This window comes from Antennarius striatus, chromosome 19 (genome assembly GCF_040054535.1).
Source record: "Antennarius striatus isolate MH-2024 chromosome 19, ASM4005453v1, whole genome shotgun sequence".
Lineage (NCBI taxonomy): Eukaryota > Metazoa > Chordata > Actinopteri > Lophiiformes > Antennariidae > Antennarius > Antennarius striatus.
Genome location: NC_090794.1, coordinates 14,114,054 through 14,134,304, shown reverse-complemented (window position 1 = coordinate 14,134,304; position 20,251 = coordinate 14,114,054). Strand labels below are relative to the sequence as shown.

General features: G+C 39.6%; 2 protein-coding genes across 2 annotated transcripts in view; one reads left to right on the top strand and one right to left on the bottom strand.

Annotated features, from left to right (window-relative positions):
• The first annotated feature begins 89 nt into the window (after positions 1-89).
• cdc40 (cell division cycle 40 homolog (S. cerevisiae)) lies at positions 90-18,896 on the top strand. Its single transcript, XM_068342255.1, has 15 exons — positions 90-281; positions 573-659; positions 1,689-1,818; positions 1,935-2,021; positions 2,151-2,290; positions 3,108-3,204; positions 3,585-3,724; positions 5,579-5,653; positions 5,950-5,995; positions 7,609-7,710; positions 8,917-9,032; positions 10,361-10,494; positions 14,899-14,975; positions 17,586-17,730; positions 18,142-18,896. The coding sequence occupies exons 1-15, from the start codon at positions 90-92 to the stop codon at positions 18,317-18,319; spliced, it is 1,746 nt and encodes a 581-aa protein (XP_068198356.1). The 3' UTR covers positions 18,320-18,896.
• A 150-nt stretch (positions 18,897-19,046) lies between these two features.
• Positions 19,047-20,251, bottom strand: part of mettl24 (methyltransferase like 24) — a 32,139-nt gene continuing 30,934 nt past the window's right edge. Inside the window, exon 5 of the mRNA XM_068342256.1 lies at positions 19,047-19,864. Coding sequence (XP_068198357.1) covers positions 19,547-19,864 — 318 coding nt within the window. The 3' untranslated portion in view covers positions 19,047-19,546. The remainder of the gene's footprint in view (positions 19,865-20,251) is intronic.

Here is a 20,251-nt window from a genome sequence, read left to right as displayed (position 1 = left end):
CTTTTTTTAGTATAGCTTTGATGTTTGGGGGGAATTTGTCACAGCGGAAGTACCGCCCTCCAGTTTCCGGCTACTTCACAACATCAAAGATGTCTGCCGCTGTAGCTTCCCTCGTTTCGTACGGTAGCGACTCCGACTCAGAAAATGAGTCGGAACCCAAAACCAGTGTCGAGAAAGTTGACCCAGTGACTCCGGACGCTACAGCGCATCTTAAACCTCTGGAGTGTGAACCGACGATGACTTTGGCTCTTCTCAATTCTGCCCCCGAGGTTGCTGTTAAGGTAAGCTAACCATGCTAGTTTACGTTAGCTCCAATTGAATTTTAAATTCAAAGGCTGTAATTTTAATTGGCTTTGACTTATAATACTGACACGTTAAGTCTAAGAGATGAACCTAAAACTTTTTGCTAATCGTTTAATGTAAGGCGTTCAAAATCGTTGTTTGAATCACTTGTTAGCTGGGAATGCTCTACTATAGCGTGATGCACGTTTTTGACATCTGATATCTAACAAACAACGATATGATACTAATTGCCGATGATCTGTTTTCTGATTCGTGGATTTTCATTTTAGGAATCAGTAGAGACCGGGGAACACTTGGACCCCTCGTTGAAAGAAGTAAATTACAATCCGACATTTGAAACTATGTTTGCACCAGAGGTAAGTTTCACAGTTGGTATTACTTAGAGCTTATTTCAGAAAAATGGAGCATATAGTAGGAGACTCCAAGCAATATTTTGTGTATTGTTGAATAAAGATCCACTCTGTCTTATGTTGCGTTTTCACCTCTGTACCTTGGTGGGTTTGTTTATGTATTGTAGTCCCATTACACCAAAACCAGACTTTCATAGAAGTTAGGGTGAGGGTTGGGTATGTCACAGGAAGGAAATTGTAAATTTTGAAGTGGATTTTCTTTCTTTACCAACATAGGACAGGGTACCTTTTCGCTGTTGATTATGGGAACACTACAAGGTGGAGTTTGAAGAAACGTAGTAGATTATTTGGTCATTTAAAGGAAGAGTCCATTCAATTTGAAGTGGATTTATTTTCATCCAATTATTCATTCCAATGGATTCCAATTAGACTTAGTTAGAATATTTGTACATGTAGCCAAGAAGAGTTTGTGATATTTTGTTGTAGATTCAGACGAGAGGATGAATCCAGCCTTTTTTCTCGATTTTATTTGACATTGTTGCATTAAAAAAAAGTCTAATTACTAATTACACAAAAATGACACAAATGATTGCACAAATGTATTTGGAATGGTGGAGTATTGTTCAGACAAGGTGGACAGATTGTTTGGGCTTGGCGTAAAGATGTGCTCTGTTGTGTCCCACTCTGCTGTACAACTTGGTGGTCAGTGGTCAAGCTGTGTAGTTTATTTTTATATTTGTTATTGTCATAAATATTATTTTTATTATGGTTCTTAATAGTTTTAATATCAGCAATAAGCATTCTGATATTAATAATAATGGTTATTATTATAGTACTACATGTCTTGTTTCATGGTTATGTAAGTTGGCTGCTCTCATTCCTTTATTTCACTTTGGAATGAATGGAGTGCACCGTTTAATCCACTTAGCCAGTTTACATAAAGCAGTCGGATGTTATCGAAGTCATGCTTTTCAAATAGATGGTAAATGAAATAAAGCGGCCAAATAGTCATGATTTTGTTTTTCTTGCTCATAGTTTGGGCCAATGAACCCATTTAAAAGCCAGCAGATGGCTGCCCCCAGGAACATGTTGTCTGGCTATGCAGAACCTGATCATCTCAATGACTTTATGTTTGAACAACAGAGGAGGACTTTCTCCACTTACGGTAAGTCTGTGACCTCAACACTCAGTTGAAGTGATGTGGTCATATATCTACAGTACGTACCTGTTTGAATTTTAATTGATTTTTTTTTTAAACTTCTATCTCTTTTTTGCTTATAGGGTATGCTTTAGACCCATCTGTTGACACACACCAGACAGCATCTATTACCTACATTGGTGCAGTGGATGAGGCTGAGAAAAATAAAGGTAATTATTTATTACACCAGGTTTTTGTCTGGATTTGCTTGTATAAATCAGACTTTATTTTGGTCCTTTTGTATGAAATACTAGTGAAGCAATATTCAGAGTAATGAGGTGTTGTTGGTCTCTCTCCAGGCCTGACTGTATTTGAGAGTGGGCATAAGAAGGCAGAGAAAAGGAAAAAAGTTAAAGGTGGAGATGCAGAAGAAATTGACAACTTCCTCGGTCCATGGGCGAAATATACGGATGAACAATCTGTGGCCAAACCAACAGAGGTAAGGCTTCTTTAAATATATAATGTAAAAATGTACGATAGTGTTTTAAATTGATGAGACTTCATATAATTCAGTCATTCGATACTAGAGTTTTGTAGCAATTGATCTCCTTCGGTAGTGTTTGTCCAACACTCCAGTCATTTGTCAATGTTTTCTTTCTGTTCTTGACCTACTGGAAGATGCTTCACTCAGCATCACTGTGTTCGCTCGCCGGTAAACTCTGACAGATACAAACTTTGTCTCATCATAAGCTGCTACGACTTTGTCTTCCTCTGATTCGCCATCCTCTGTTCCGTAACTGGATCAGTTGTCATTATGCTAAATTTCTCAATTAGAAGCCTGATTTTCACTGACAAGCTCCACCAGACTGTCCCCCAGCCCTTCCTGTTGAAAAACACAACGTCAATAGATGACATTCGCAGACAATGAGTTAACCAAATCACTGCGGAAGAGTGGCTGCATCATTCAGACTGGGCAATATTATAGATACATTAGCTATCACAAAAAAGGCTAATTCTCTTGTATTTTTTCGGTTTGAGAAAATCTTGAATAGTAGCTCTTGTGAATCATACAAACAGTTCACTTCTGAAAACTTGATTTTGTCCTTCCACTACTGACTTCCAGTCAGTAAATTATGGGATTTCCATCACTGATTTCCTGAACATATTTTTTAGCAATGTATAAACCTGCATGTGGACCTACCCTCTCACACTGCTTCCTTCATACACAGCAGACATTTACTCATTTTGTGTTCAGAACTGTATCCCAAAAGAAATCTGTTTAATAACCAGTGGGATGGGATGAATTTTATCTGCAGGAAGAAAGGAAAGATCTGGATGAGTACCTAGCCAAGAGACAAAAGAAAGGGAGGAATGAGGAAGAGGCTCCAGGCGAGGAGAAGACCATTCTCCATGGTATTGTGGCTCTTTCTAATTTTGACATTTAACTGATCCTCAGTGAGATAGATGGATTATGAATTTATTCTTGATCTATAAAATCATATTATGCATCCTGTGTGCTTAAAATGTGGTTTTGATTCAACTTTCTTCCCTAAAAAATAAAAAGTTAAGTCTATTAGAGTCATATCACTCAATGTTCTTGGTCAGATTCAGAATAAATGATCCAGTTTCTGTATTTTAGGAGGCAGTTTTTAATTTAATGTGGCAACATCTTAAAACATAAAGTGACGCTTGTGTCAGGACAGTTTCCTTCAGCGTTCAGTTCTTCAAGTTGACCCAGGAAAATAATTTGAAATCAGTCTTTTGATATATTTTGTTTTTTGCTCGCCCCACAGTTAAAGACATGTATGACTACCAGGGCCGGTCTTATCTCCACGTCCCACAGGATGTGGGCATCAACCTACGATCTGCGGATGCTCCAAACAAGTGTTACCTGCCAAAGAAGCAGATTCATGTCTGGTCTGGACACACCAAGGTCGGTGGGAATACTCTCAAATTTTTGTGTGTCTGGGTTGTGAATACACTTGTGGTTGAATTCATTCTTGTTTGAGTTAGCTGCTGACTGCTGCTAGTGGTTCTTTGGGTCTTTGGATTTGGGGCACATGAATGATAATTTGTCAGACACTCACAGCCGTAACTCTTTACTACTTCCACAAAATGGAACATAACCGTCTCCCTCATTGTGCCTTCATTCCATTTATGGAGGCCAGAATAAAGATGTGCTAGGCCTGCCTTGAAAGGGTGAACAAATTCTGAGTTTCCAGAATTAATTACTTATGGCATACATGTAACCTCTGTTCATGTAATAACGCAACATTTTTGTGATCTAACAAATGTCTTAGGATTTTTAAATGTATTCCTTCAAATTTCAAAAGACACGGGTAAAACTTGTGAGAGGCAGACAATAAAACACTTGTGTTAATTAATGTGTTAGTTAATTTCACAACTGGCTGCTCAAAAACAACACAGGAAAATTTTTATTGGTGTCTTGTTTCTTAATGTTGAAGTTACCTTACTTTGTCATGTGAACGGTATTCCTGTTTCCTCTCTGCTAAGAGGAAGAAAACAATGTTCTTCAGATCTGTGTCTGCCGATTCATTGCTGTCATGTTTTCTTCTTTTTCTATACCAATCACATCCCTGATTGTGTCTTTATGGATCAGATGAAATTCCTTATGACTTTCCGTGCAAGACTTTTGAATGATTGATTCAAGTGTTGTTTTTGAAGATTGTGAAATACACTGTGGTACAGTATTGCGTAGAAAAATTCCTTCAGTCCTTGTTGAATTTCTGTGGCAGTTGGTAAAAATATCCACATACATTTGAACAAATGAATGACGCAGGGATATAAAAGGTTGGCCCTGACATGTTAGAAAGTTTTCTGGTTCATTCAAGACAGTGCTTTATAATTCAGCTACAAAGGCCAAGCCTGGGTTATTAAAAGAGAGGTCTGCTTGTTTGCTTCAGGGATAGAAAAAGCAGTGAAGTTATAAATTGCTTCTATTTGCTTTTGGAAGAAGTTACAAACTGCTCTCTAATGTGAAATACAAAGATGTTTGAAAAGTTAATAGGCATGTGGATATGCTGATGTTAAGATGATGGAGCGAGGCGGGTCTATATGGTGTCATCTAAGTTTTATCAAACTGAAGAAGAAAGTTTGGTAACCTGAAATTCATCATCATATTATTACAGAGAGAGCTCATGCACATATCTGCTCTGGTTGCTTTAGGATTATGTTTACGTAACAAAATTGTATTCCTGTTATATAAATGTCCTGGCCATGTGCAATTTAAAGATTCCTGTATTTTATACATCTGCAATTTTACATGTAACCCTGAACACCCCAGAGACACTCTGATCAAATGTTATGGGCTACCTGAATACCCCCTTGTTTCGCCCCATCAGTTTGTGTCTGTGGTTTAAAATTCTAATATGTTCAGACTGACCACGCCCTTTTTGGAAAGTGGGTGGAGCTTGTATTTGTTAGCTTTAGTTTGAGTACAAGCACAGAGCAAACTCGAAATACCAGTTGTGTTTCCTCTCTGGAGCAGGTGTGAGCAGGTTTTTTGATTTTTGTATAATACAGGATCTTGAAGTAGTGTGTAAACATGTATTGTACTTGAAAGCCTGAGGTGTATTTTCCAAAACAGTAGTGATATTAACAAACTTGAAAGTGTGTGACTGATCAAAAAATAATGTTTGATATGGTCTAAATAGTCACATATGAATACCTAAAATGTAAATTGGTTCAGAACTGTGGTATAAAAGCAATACTCTAAGATCCAACCAAACATGATCCTAAGGACTAATTTCTGTATGTGTCTTTTCAGGGTGTCAGCGGTATTCGACTGTTCCCCAGCTCTGGTCATTTGCTGCTTTCCTGCTCCATGGACTGTAAGATCAAGGTAAATGATCACGCCATTAAAAAAAAACAAACAGGAATACAGAGCTATGCAAAGTGTAGGTGAATTTTATAACTTTGATAGATTTTTCTTTTCTTACTGTCCTGTTTTTCTGAGACCTCAGAGCTTAACCTTGACTGATTTGTGTGGTAAAATGATACAGAATATATTCACCTTTTACGGCATTGAAAAACTAAACGCTTTGACTGGATTCATTTTTCATTTCTTATTTAATTATTCTTTTCCTCGCTGCTTTAACGTATTGTTGGTGCTCACGTGTGGTTTGTCCTCCTCCACAGCTGTGGGAAGTATACAACGAGAGAAGATGCATACGGACATTTATTGGTAAGTAATTTTAAACTTTGAATTGATGAGCTTTGATAAGTCCTGGTATGAAATGATGACAGAATATTAGAGAAATCCCCACCAAATTGGAACGCTACATAATCATTAAAAGATCATCAGCAAACGTGCTGACAAGAAAAATGTTCGAGGTCTAAAAACAAGCGGCCTTTTGGGAAATACTCAGTTGTGACAGACTGTGAGCTCAGCATTCCTGGATCATTAAAGATACGACTGCTGACAGCAGGTTTGTGGATTCTTAAAAACACTTCTTTTGGTGAGTGGGTATCTGTGGGAGTGGGGAGGCTGCCATTGTGCTGGTCACTCTTCTTCTCAGAGGCAGCACACTGTCTGAGTAGATACTGTTGTGGTTATGCTTGTCAGCTCCTTCACAGAATATGCATAATTCAGCAGCCTGGGGAGCGAGGGGTAAAGGGGGGGAGGGCACAAGGCACACAGAGGAGGTGGTGAATGGGAAGAGAGAACAAAGTGTAAAGGTGAGTAAAAAAACAGGAGTGACTTGCTGTGTGCAGCGTTGCCGGTGATGTTAGTTATTTCTTTCAGTCAGATGATTTTTAGGAATTATTGTGGAGACCAAATGAGATTTCCTCTTCATTATGTCTTTCATGCTTCCAGCTTTTAGATTAAATTGTTTTCATTTCATTTAATGTGAATTTGTTTTAAAAATGGAGTTTAGTGGTTTTTCATGCTAACACATAAAATCACAGACTTCGTTCACATGTGAACCCAATATCAATTGTAGAAGATTAGGTCAATTATCTGCATTTTATTTCATGGGATGCATCACAAACAAACGGTACCATGTTCATGTGCAGAATCCAAAGGACCCTGAATACAGCTCTGACCTCGCTTTCTTTTTTAACTAATGACAACACAGTTACACCACCTGACTCGGTGCAGTGGGAAGCCCAGCATGAATAGTATCTCAAATAATATAGCAAAGGTCAGTGAGCGAAAGAGATCATGAAGAAAAGGATTTAAGTATTTCAATTTAAAAATTTAAAGATTCACATTTTTTTTGAGTCATGCAGTCCCACTGCAGACTATAGTCGTTCATCAGAATCATCAAGCATGAAATACCAGTTAAGACCGTATAAACCTGTGTGATGTACATTCATATTGTTAAATGTGTTATATTCATCTTTGATTAGCACAAGCAGGCAGGCATACACGTAGTATCAATGGTCTCTGTTATCGCGGTGGAAACAGTAACATACTGATAAAACCCGGATTTAACAAGGGAGACGTGTGTGCTACGAGTCCTCGGGGACTTCACTTCATCTTGACTGCATAAGAGAGTCAGGGGTTTTCATGAATGTGGATTGAGAAGAGAGTAAAGGAAGGTGGAAAAGAGGGGATTTTCTTTTCTTTTTTCTCCTATCTCTTCTCTCCTTTAAAGACTCCCCTCATCTCCCGCAGTCATGATCTTTCTATCCCTTGCGTACCTTAACCAGATCTCATTCCTCAAGTGAATCTGGGTTGGAAAGAAGAGATGCGGGAGATTTGGTTCCACACTAGGCAGCATTTGAGAGATTTTTTTCTGTGTGCATTCATTTGTTTGGCGTATGTGTCAGAATTCTGTCTGTTTATTCTAGGCCACAGCAAAGCAGTACGAGACATTTGCTTCAACAACATTGGAACCCAGTTCCTCAGTGCCGGATATGACCGCTATCTCAAGCTTTGGGACTCTGAGACAGGTAGGCTGTATGTAGTGTAGGTCACACAACTGCACCTAGGTTACGGATTCAAGGTGGATGTAATCTAAATAATTCACCATCCTTGTGTATTGCACTATAACGTCTTACTATGTATAAGAGTATTTTTACATCTACTTACCCACCTATCCTTCAGTTAAAAACATCCAAATTCCAGTTACTGTACTTTAATTTTCATATTTGAATGTTTTCTTTTACATTAGTGATAATAGTGAGAACTTCTTTCCCATTGTAAAATGTCCATACTTACCTGTAACTGTTTGTTTAAATGAAATCATGTGTGTAAGGAACATGTACACATAACAACACTGTATTTTTGTTATTATTTGGATTCTGATTCAACATTGTAGTCACATTTTATGAGTTCTGGAATGTGGTTGGACCAAATGTGTAGCGCACAACTGTTGCTGTTCTAACTATTAGTGTTATTATATAATTGTTACTGAGATAGAAGTATTTGTAGGAATCCTTTTATCAACATTGAAAATCTTTGTCTGAAGTAGACAACAGGATATCTTGAAGCAAAATACAGCTGCAAAATTCTACAAAACCTAATAATAGATCCATGCTGATAATGTGGGTTAGAAGGCTCTCTCCTGTTCCTGTGTACATGTACCGGTAAACTAAAAATCTCCAATCTCCCTGGTGCAAAGGGTTTCTTGTCACCAGTGTTCATCAATCTGACTTCACTCCCCTCTCATCTCAAGAGCTTTATTCCAGCAGAGGGCAGACATGAGTTAAATGCCCCACTTGTTAAAAGGATACCTCTGATGTCTTACCATTCAAATATTTGCCCCACAGATACAACCAGCCAAATCAAAAAGATTGCTTATTGAATTTATTAACAGCTGTCTAGATCTCTCCAGGTTGCTGTTAAACTCCAGATTTTATACAGGAATTATGTTTTTTTTTTAAAAAGCATTTTTGTCTCAAAATCCTCCTGAAGTCAGTTTCTGGTAGCAGTAACAGCATCTTTCCTGTGGTGATTCACCTCTGCTGAGTAAACAGAAAGGAACTCAGAATATTCGGTGTTACATCTGAGCAATGTGTGCCTGCTGGGACGGATTTTACTGCACTGGAAGTCTGAATTTGTCCTTAACTTTCTAAACAACTTGAGGGCTTCTCTTTGAAAAGCCACAGTGAATTATTCTGGAGCTTTGACTTTCTATTTGCCCCTCTACTCCACAGGCCAGTGCATCTCCCGCTTCACCAACAGGAAGGTACCGTACTGTGTCAAGTTCAACCCGGACGAGGAAAAACAGAACCTCTTTGTGGCCGGGATGTCGGATAAGAAGATTGTTCAGGTGAGGCTGACATGTCCTGCATTCCAAGTAATACGATTCTGCTTCCACCATCACTTCTCGTGTGTTTCCCAGTTGACCAAGCGGATGCACTCAAACACTTCTGTGTGTACTTTCTGTGCCCACAGGAGTATGATACCCACTTCAACTTGTCTGTGTGCATGTAGCTGGAGTTTTTCAGTGTCTGACAGGAGAACAATGGTCATTTATCAGTATTGGGGAATCTAATGCTGCTGTTCTTTGTTTGCATCCAGAAGGAATGCTGTGTCACAGACCACAGGACGTAATTTAAGGAAGATTCATACTTACTTTGTGGGGGCCATAAAGGTGTTGTTTCTTCATTTTTACATTGATAGTCACAGTTGAACAGAGATGGTTGGTTTGTCAATTTTCTCACGTTCATGTAAGTTAAAAGTTATGTTCAGTCATGTGTGGAGGCATGTCTTACCATGGAAACAGAATTTTGATTTTGATTTGATGGGATGGGATCAGTTACAACCCTTTAGCTCCTGACTTCATGATAAATGCACCCAGCCCGTAAGATCTACTTCACATCACAGTCTGATCTGGATTCAGGTGATATTCTGGACCTGGTGACCTAGAATGTTTAGATTTATGGGGCTCATGGAGCAAATTTGAGGCTAAATAATAAGCCCACAGATTTGCCATTAAGCTCAAATTGATGCTGGTTCAGATTCATGATATTGCAATATATCCTGATGAAAACCACCATTAGTGAAATTTGGTTTTCTTGTTCTTGAAAGGCTAAAATCTGAGCTTCTGTTGTTGGAGGTCTGAGTAGATTTATAAGTATGTCAAGATGTTGGATAACAGGCTAAGAGGTTGTCCCAAAATTTTCCAGATCAACATCGGCCATTGTCAGACTATCTGCCGCAATAATCAGAGCTATGATTAAATCATGCAGCTCTCTCCTGGGTTTTGGGGACAGATGGCTGCTGTTGTGAGCAGCCGAAGGCTAAGAAAAAACCCAGTATAAATAGAATTGGATGTACAATCTGTTTTGACTGAAATGCACTCTCTTCCATTGTAGCTCATGGGCTGGATGTGTGTTGCTTTTCCTCTATATGTTAATGCATTAAAAAGGTTTTGTTTGTTTTTTAAGAATAAAGACATTTCAGATACTTAAACCTTGCCAAAGGTGTTTTGCCTTCACTTCAATAAGAATACTTGTATTTACATTTGGTAAGCAGTGAATCAGAAATATACAATGAACCCAGACTGTTTGGGTTTGTTTATCCATTCTGACAATCCACTTGGTTTGATTTAATTTAGGTTCATGAGTCTTCTTTTTACCCATGTCTGTTCAACAGTGGGACATCAGGACAGGAGAGGTGGTTCAGGAATACGACCGTCACCTGGGAGCTGTCAACACCATCACCTTCGTCGATGAGAACCGGCGGTTCGTCAGCACATCAGACGATAAGAGTCTCCGAGTGTGGGAGTGGTGAGTACAGACTACAACCTAGAGTACTAATGCGCCGCATTGATTTTGCTGGGGGGTTTTTTAGTGGTGAGCATGTCACTTAATCACTAATTGTTGGATATGAAACGGTCATGTGGCAGCTGCTTGAAGTAATCCATTCAGAAGTATGAAGGGGAAAAAACTGATGAGGAGTACATGACATTAAAAGAACAATCTAGAGTCCTAAAGGAGGAGGCATCATCTACTGTGATCATTGGTACCATAGGTGCCTTTGTGTATAAACACCAAAGTATTCACATTTAGACTTTACGTAATAAACCTTCTGGATAACCCCAATCCTGGAAATCATGCACATGGTCTGTGCATCAAAGATTGCAAGCGAATCTCAAAGTTAGTAGCACTGCTTTTGCAGATTGTTTTACAAAGAGTTGTTAAGGAAACTTGTGACCTGAGGGATGAAGCTGTCAAGTTCTCATACCATGAATCGATTTTGGTTTGAAGACGCTCACTGAGGAAGGTATGGTCAAATAAAGCAACACTTGACATTTGAAAAACGCAGAAGTAACATTCTCAGACGGAACAAAGATTCTCTACATCTTTTTCAAAAATGTCAGTTTTTTCCACCTGAGGCTGAAAGCAAGGAGTCAACTTGGCTACGCTGCTGGAATGGCTGTCAAGTATTTTGTGTGTGCGTGTGCATGTGTATGTTCTAAACATGAAAAGAACTCAATTGAAATTTATACATCAATGAGCATTCATACATCCCCATAATCCAGTAGGAAATTCCTGTTCATCAGTTTGGTTGTAGATGTTGTTCAGTGTTGTTCATTGGAGTGTGTGCTGCTCTTTCTAGATGGAGTGTTTATACAGTGCTGTTTAGTTTCCCCTCCTTCATCCAGTTTATGAGAAACATGTCAGCAGTAATGAGAGGCTGGTTATTACAGATTCAACTGTGTTTCTTGATTTATTAACTCAGACTCACTTTTTCATTCAGACCACTAACGTGAAGGCAGCATCGTTTCTGAGGCCTTGTAAGCCTTTAAATGACAATAATAAATTAAACAAATAGAATATGGAATAATATACAAGTACAAGAGAATTGAGGTGAATTAAAACGGCAAAAAACTGAGGTAACTCAGGTTAGACATACATGGCAATGGGAAAAATATAGAAAAAGAAAAGATATGGAAATATACAAACATATGAACATATGCCGCTGCAGCGAATAGTCATTAGTGCAAATACAGCAGCAGAACTGTGGAATAGCAGCTTTATGAAGAATCGGTCCCTTTCAAGTTGCGCCGTGTTCCCAATGTGAGCAGTTCAACAGTCTGACTGCATCCGAGTGTATTCTGGATGTTTAAACTCAGATGCAGCACAGCCTCCTTCCAGAGTGCAAGGGTTTGAAAAGTGTGTTCACAGTGTGGGGTCACTGAGGGTGCAGGTAGAATTTGTCCTGCATCTAGTGGTGTAGATGTCTGTTGGGTGGTGGCAGCGTCTCCATCTCTACCATCGTGCAGCCAGCATGTCGCTCTGTGAAGCATGAGTTCAGGACGCTCCCCCCCAATGAAGGTTTTTTTTTTAAACCTTTGGCTCGTCATTAAATTGAGAAGCATTTAAAAAAAATTAATGTTGATGTTTTAACATTAATCCTAAAGTATAAAGATATTCTAACGATGCATTGCCTCCATTTTCTATGCAGTCGATATCAACAGATGAATTTGTCCAATAAGTATCACGATACACTACAAAAACAATTACAATATGAGAATTCGCTGCAATACCAATTTTAGAGAAAAGCCATGGAAAACAAACAATACACAATTGTTTTATCATTTACTGTCTTCTGACCATGTGGTCTCACACCACTCTTCTCTGCATTCATTAGTCACTGATAAGAAAAGCAGACACCAGCAGACTTCCAGACCACCTTATCTTGGACAGAGCTCAGGCAGTGGTGCTGCTAATCTGCTCTGAGTCATGGCTCCTGCCACGCTTCGCCTCCTTTACATACATCTGTTGCTTTGGGATCTCATTTTTTCTTCACCGAGCTCTAATGCTGCACACTGGAAATACTCCAGCGTCAACCCTGTGAACCTGGCCTCCATAGGCTAGATTCACAGGCTTACGGAGCAAGCATTTTTGAAAACGCTTCTTACAAATTAAATTAGAGTGTAGATATATCTGGAAGACTGGCAAGTCAGATAAGATTGAAGTTCACCTCCTTTCTCTGGCAACTGCAAAACATGCATGCCTAGCCTTATCAAGAAAATGTGTTCCCTTGGTTTTATTTTTAAAAACACATTTATTTTTAGACATTGTCCTATTGTGGTCTCTTTTGTTGCTCAATGACCAATCAAGAGGGACGCCACTTACATGTTGACCGTGGGTCCTGTGGTAGTAAACAAACAATTTGTTACTCAAAGCCTGTAAATTATTTAAAGACCAGCTGATTAAAACTTCCTTCCTGCATCAGAGTTTTCTTTGTCCTCATTATATTGTGATTAATTCACAGAAAAACAACTTCTTCACTCTTACAATCAGAGTTGAAAGACATGTTGTCAAATCAACAGGACGCAGACCACTATCCCAAAAATTCTTTATTTTTCTGCTGCTGCGTGGGAGTGAATGGGCAAGCGTTGGGCCAAAAGCTACTGTTCCTCTGTCTCTTTGGGATACCATCTGCTGCTCTGCTTTAACAAACCCTGATAGTGAGCTAGAGCTCTATATCAGCACTTGGCTGAATTTACCAGAACAATGTCCCATCTTCAGAATTTAAGTGGGGACCATCAGAAAGGGTCATGGGTGAAGGAGCACTGCTGGTTAGAGAAGATTGCACTATGTGAGGTCAATGGCTTGTAAATTGGCAGCCCTGAAAAAACCCCATAATTTAGATTTTTCACATTTTCACATACATCACACATTTCGATGGAACTGGCCAGTAGAGAGGTTTATCATTGGGAAGTGGAGAGTCTTCATTGGTGGAGGACTGGAATCAGTATGAAATCTGCTGCTGTGCCAACACAAGAGATTAGAATTTCACAAGGATGGCAAAGAAAATGTGGGCTTGGATGGATATTTTGGATGAAGATGAATTGACAAGAAGAGATAGTAGAAAGATGGTAATGTCAGGAACAGAGTGAACAATATTCTTTGAATATCTATCAATGGAAAATGAACTGCTGTCATCCAGTTATGCAGTTCCCTGATGTGTTTCAATTTTAGTTTAAATGATTGTGACTTTTTTTTTTCAAACTAAAAAAAAAGAAAAGCCCGCTCTGAAACTATATTTTGCATTAGTAATGGCTACAAATGTCAATCATTTGTAATAACAATGGAGCTACTTGACTTTTTTGTCAATAGTAATTACGCTTTGAGAATTCCTCCTTTCATATTAGCTCCAAACAACAAATGAAGGAACCTGTTCATTTCCTCCTCACCAAGAAATGATTGATTTTCTTTTTCAGTATCGATTTTTCTCCTCATTAGAAAACCTGATCTCAACCTCACCGCAGATACTATGACAGACAATCTTAAATTCTTGTATAAAGTAAAAAAAAGAAGCTTTTGATACTGTATCTTATAGTCGTCTTTGTCCCAGATAAACAAGATAAAATACAGTCTGTTATTCAGACACATCCCAAACGTGTAGATAGTTTGTTATATGTAGTCTTCTCTTCCTCTCCAGACAGATCGTTCACACTGGTTGCTTCTGCAGCTCAGAGAAACAGATCTAATGGATTTATTTTCTGAGTGTAGACGAGACAGACATGACAGTTTTTCAGGGGGTACAAGGGTTTGTATCTCTCTTTTAACTCCTGTCTCAAGTCTTTGACTCTCAGTTTTGATCTCACGGTGGAATCACTTTATTCTGTTTGTTACTGATCACACGATGGGATGGAGACGTGGTTTTGGACATGAACTGAAAGTAACATGAAGAGGGAGTTACAGACACGCATTAGAGCAATAAGAGGTTGTTGTTGTTTTTTACAGATTGTCATTAAGTTTGAAGTTACAGATGTATCCATGAAGAAGAATTCATCCTGATAAAAATATTCAGATTGGAACGAACCTTTTAGACCACCAGAAATCAAATAGTGGTCTGTCTGATCTTGCAGGACAGAGTCATAGCACAGCATGAAAAAACGGGGGTGAAAGAGCTGAAATGGGATTAATAAATAATTGGCAGTACAGTCTACGGTGCCTCAAAGGCTTCTCTTGGATCTCACGGATATTTGCATAGTATAGCTGTAATTGTGATCGCTGCTAGTTTTTCATCCAAACCGTTCCCTCCTTAGATGGCACAGTAATAACAAACAAACTGCAGATTTTTTAATGCTGTCCTTTGAGTTGGTGCTTGGGTCGGTCTCTCCCTGTGTTTTAACTCATCTTAAGTGTGCTCACAGTGTTTTGTTTCCCTTTCAGGGACATCCCTGTGGACTTCAAGTACATCGCTGAGCCCAGTATGCACTCCATGCCAGCTGTGACACTCTCTCCAAACGGTGAGTCTGGAAATCCTGACAAAAATACCCACAGACACACAGCACCCCCACGCCCCCTAGGGTAACTTATACCCACATTGGCACATTGAAGTTTATTCATACCTGCTCGCGTCGGTCACAGCTGAGGAGAATAAAAACAAGGCAGGCTCAGTTCATCCAAACAGGTTTTTGTGTGTTAAAGAGTGTTTGTAAGGCCAGGATTGGATGCGATCCAAGCATCTTATGTTGACTGTGTGAAGTCTCATACATTCGCAGCCCTTTGTTTGTTTGCCCTGGGTATGCCAGCTGCTACAGAAGGCCCATTGAATCCTGTTAAAACACAGTTTCATGTCCTTGCTGTTCAATATGAACTGCCAACAGTATCAATTAACAAGTCAGCAATGGAGGAAATGGATAGAGGCTAGAAAACCTGTTTCAAAATAGAACTCTTGTTTCTGCCCTATTCAAGCGATATTTCTCTGAAGACACTAATTTTTGATCTTCAGATGGTGAGATGTTCTCCATCCAGACGTAGCATGCAGATACTATCTGAACTGTCACAGGAAAACGTAAAAGAACAGCTCTGTCACCTTGAATAATAGTTTGATACCAGTCCATGAATGATGAACATGAGGGAGCTGATGGGTGACAATTAGCCTTGCGAAACTTAAAATGCTGAGCCTGGCTCTGTTGAAGGGTTAAAAATAAACTAACTAGGGTCTTCGCATCACCAGGAGGTTTCTGGGAAGTCACTGCATAGTCCGAGAAAAAGTCTGGTACAGTACAAGTAGGGTTCAAGACAGGGTTAGATGGAGGCAACTGATTCGCTGTGGCGACCCCTGAAGGGAAAAGCCGAAAGAAAAAGAAGTTAAACGGATTTGTTTTAATGTTTTTACACTGTAGACTTTGCAACAGGATGAGTTGTTAACTAGAGAGGTGCTAGCTTGTTGATTTTTCTACCTTTGGGCAAAGCTATTCCATTTGTGTCTTCCAGTCTCGGTGAGAGTATTATTAATCTTCCAATTTAATTCAGCAAGAACAAAAATCGGCATTTATTTCAGAATGTCAAACTATTCCTTCAAATTAGCTCTGTTATGCAGACTTGCTGCGCTGTGGGGCTATACTATGTAAGTTTTTCAATATATCAGTAGCAGAAAACGCCGGAGTTATAAAGATAAGAGCTTCTGGACAGGACGAGTTTTCCTGAGATGAAGCCTTTAGAAAACAGTAACCAAGTCTTACAAGCAATGCACACCAACTAACACCAGAATTAACAGGTGGCCATCCTCAAAGGTAACGCAGCTGTCTGAATGAAGAATTTCCTGTTGCATTTCCTCAACATCAAACTCAGCCGTTTCCTTCTTCAGCTGTTCCCCTCCCCTCTGCTTACTTTGAATTTTTCCCCCTCTCACGTACTCCCCCCTGCTCTACTCCCTTTTTATTTTTCCTAATGCAGTTTGTTTCTCTTCAGTGTGTGAATAATTACTGTTTTCTCAGTGGGAGACCCTTCAGTTTGCTCTCATGCACAAATGGCATGCGGCCATATCCTTGTTTCTACTGTTCGTCTTGCTCTTGTCATTATAAGAAGAGACAGACCATGAGTGCACTGGTTAAATTGGCCGGGCTGTTTTCCTTTTTTGCCTGTCGTGTTTGACATTGTGGACATTTATGTTTTGTGAAGGCAGATGTTAGAGGAGGGCACAGACACACACACACACACACACACCAACGCTAGATCTCCTCCTTACACCAGATGAACCGTTTTGTTTCCTTTCAAGAAGTGCAGTGAATTGTGTAATGCTCTGACATTGATGTGCAGCCTCTTATTACTTTCCAGTGACTTTGCAGCTGTAGGGGAAATGTCCTGTGAAGTCAGTCTAAGCTGAGTAGTCACTGATGAAAAACCTTTTTTCATTTTCCTCTAAATTCCCTCATTGTTCAACTTTCATGACGGTGGGACGGTAGGTTCTTGCCCCCGTGTCTTAAACTTAAACCTCCGCAGTTGGGTTTCATTTTTCCCTTGAGACCTTCCTGTGCGTCTGTCGTTCGTAATGTTTCGTGATGGTCCACCTGCACCTGATTCCAGCCAGCTTCATCCTGTATACACATACTGTGTGTGTATACCTTACTTAACATTTAGTTGAGTCATGCTAACCACATCATGATATTGGAATCATTGAGCCGGGTCATGCTTTGGGAAACATTTGGCCAAATCATGCAACCAGATTCATTTTGCTGAATCATGCATTCTGATCCATTTAGTTAAATCTTGCTTTCTCTATCATTTTGCTGAATTATACATAAAATAAAGTGGTAAATGTGCAGGTATTCATTGGCAGCCTTTAAGAAATATTATCGAACACTAACAGATGTACTGTATATACAGTATTTTCCGCACTATAAGGCGCAGCTACAAGCCTTTGGTTCTCTCAAAAACCGACAGTGAGCCTTATAATCCAGTGCGCTTATATATGAAAAAGGTTTTAAAATTGGCCATTCATTGAAGGTGCACATTATAGTCCAGTGCGTCTTATAATGCACAAACTACTGTGACTCTTTTGAATTTGTTATAATGTGATTACCATGTGATGGTAGTGGTAAGCTTCATGCTATGTGGTTTTTCTAACCCAGGTAAATGGCTGGCATGTCAGTCTATGGATAACCAGATTCTGATCTTTGGAGCCCAGAACCGCTTCAGACTGAACAAGAAGAAGGTCTTCAAAGGCCACATGGTGGCTGGCTATGCCTGCCAAGTGGACTTCTCCCCAGACATGAGGTAAGACTTAACTTTCTGATGAAGGGGAAAGATTCTCATAGAAGAGATTACTTTGATCTCAAGGGTTTGAAATTTCTTAATGAGTGGAAAGTTTCGAAAAGACTTCTGAATAACTTAATTAAATGAAAAAGTGGTAAAAATGAAAACACTGCGAGACAGAATTCCACAGATGCTCAAGTTGTTGAATCTCTGTGCTCCTTTCCTCTGACATGATTAAGAGCTGTTGAGCTGTGTCTTATCAGGCACTTGAGCCAGAACACACAAATGAAACCTGCTTTCGCCCCTTTTCTCACCCACCTCCCCCGTGTAATCAGGTGGCCCAACTTTTTTCAGTATCCATGGCAACACTCAGCCTGGACTAAATACCCATGAAAATTTGTTTTATTTCCCATATCTTTTCCTTTTGAACAGTTATGTGGTGTCTGGAGATGCAGATGGAAAACTGAATATCTGGGACTGGAAGACCACCAAACTGTACCACAGGATCAAGGCTCACGACAAGGTTTGCATCAGCGCCCTGTGGCATCCTCACGAAACCTCCAAGGTCATCACCTGTGGTTGGGACGGACAGATCAAACTTTGGGACTAGGTCTATCAAAGTGTGTGTCAGCTTCAGTGGGGGTGGGGGATGGGGTGGAAATGGACTGAAATGAACAGAACACAGATGGAAAGTACTGTCCCATGTATTTTGTTAAATAGTTGGTGGGCTGGTATCCAGTCTGATTATTTTTGAAAGACAAAAGTTGTAAGAGTTAAAGTGTGCGATTACTGTATTATCTGTCCAAACAAGCATACTTTTAACTATTGTTCCTCCTAAAAAAGGCATATTTGAGGAAATATTATCATGTTCTGGTATTGTAATTTTTATTGTCCTGAATGGATCGTCTAATCCTTTGTGAACCCTCTTTTTTGTATTTTTGACTGTATGACCAACAATTTGTAGAAATAAACACCCCGTAGATCTTACCTAACATTGTTTCCTTTGTTTTTATTCAACAAAAATTGAAGATGTAAATTATTTGTTTCCTGTGTTTATTAAACTCCATCAAAATAGCTGGCACATTACACTAGTTAACATTTGTTAAATGTGGATTATTTTTGAGGTTGTCAGTGCAGTCTTACAGTTTCAGATTGTTAATGAATTTGTGGTGCAGCAGAGATAAGACTGCAGGGCCAATTTAACATCAGGTGAAAACTAACAGTTGTATAAAAACATTTCTTTTGTGTTTATGTCATTTGTTTTAATTCATTTGCTTTCACATTTTCCCAGGAGTCCTCATTCAAACGTCCAAAAAAAATAGATGAACTCTGAAATCATCACTGTTGGTGGTCTTCACATGGTGTTATATGTGTATACTGTAAACATAAATTGTCACATCTGGGTTCAGCTGCATGGAAGGGGTCCCTTCATCTGGTATGCAGTCGTCTTACTCAGGAGCACGTTTTATCTCTGTACTTAGTTTGTCCACATCCCTGTGCTCATGTCTGCTTTGCCTTTCTGCATAAACAGTCCCCATGGCCTCCCAAAAAAGTCCACATGCAGTCAATTGATCCATTCTACTTTCTTCAACATTATGTACCCATTTCACTTGAATTTCTACTTCATTTGGCAGGACTCGAGTGTTTGGATGTGGGCCAAGCACAGATAGAACCGTGGCGTTGGGGGTAAGGGGCAGCCAATAACACAGCTGCTCTGAGGTAGAACAGACTAGTGCGAGATGAGCAAAATCTTTAGGAACCGCTCCACTCCTGCAAAAATTTGAGTTCAGGTTCAAAACCCCTTGATGCTGTTTCACTCAAGATAGTCCTCCATCCCTCAAGGCTTCCAGTCTGTGTTCACCCAGCTCAGGGTGTAGGAACTGCTGGCATTGAGGACATTCTTATGCAGAAACAGGTGAGGTTTGGCTGGGTCGCTGTGATAATGGAAGAGGCGGAAGTTGGCATGTTCAAGCTCCTTAAGCAGGCTGAACCAGTACCGCACCACCGATGGGTCGTCCCCACCCACTTCAAAGCCCGCCCAGTGCAGGTGAAGCTCCATCAACAGCTGACCCACTGAGTCCAGAACTCCTTCCAGGATCAGATTCTCTAAAATTTTCCATTCGGCACTCTCCATGTCTGCCTTTAGTACATCCACCTGGATTGGGGAGAAAAAAAAATCTGTTATGTTTTCCCTTCATTGAGTAATAAATGACTTCCAGTATAACACTGGAATCAAATGCCATCAAAAGATGAATAAGTAAAGCTTGGTCTTTTGACTTGCTTTCCATGTGGAGGATGGATGTAGAGATAAAGCAGTAGCACATGGTTTGCTTTAGAAGCCAAGAGAATATATTTCATGAGATGAATCTTAATAGCTCCCTAAGGTCATAATCATTCTAAGAGACTAATGCCTGTCCAAAGTTTAATGCACATCCTCACGACCTTGGGATCTTTCTTCATCGACAAATCTGCAGATTTTTAAAGATATGCATCGTCTGACCTTTATGTGATTAAAACTCTTGTTGGTGACTGTAGTATTATT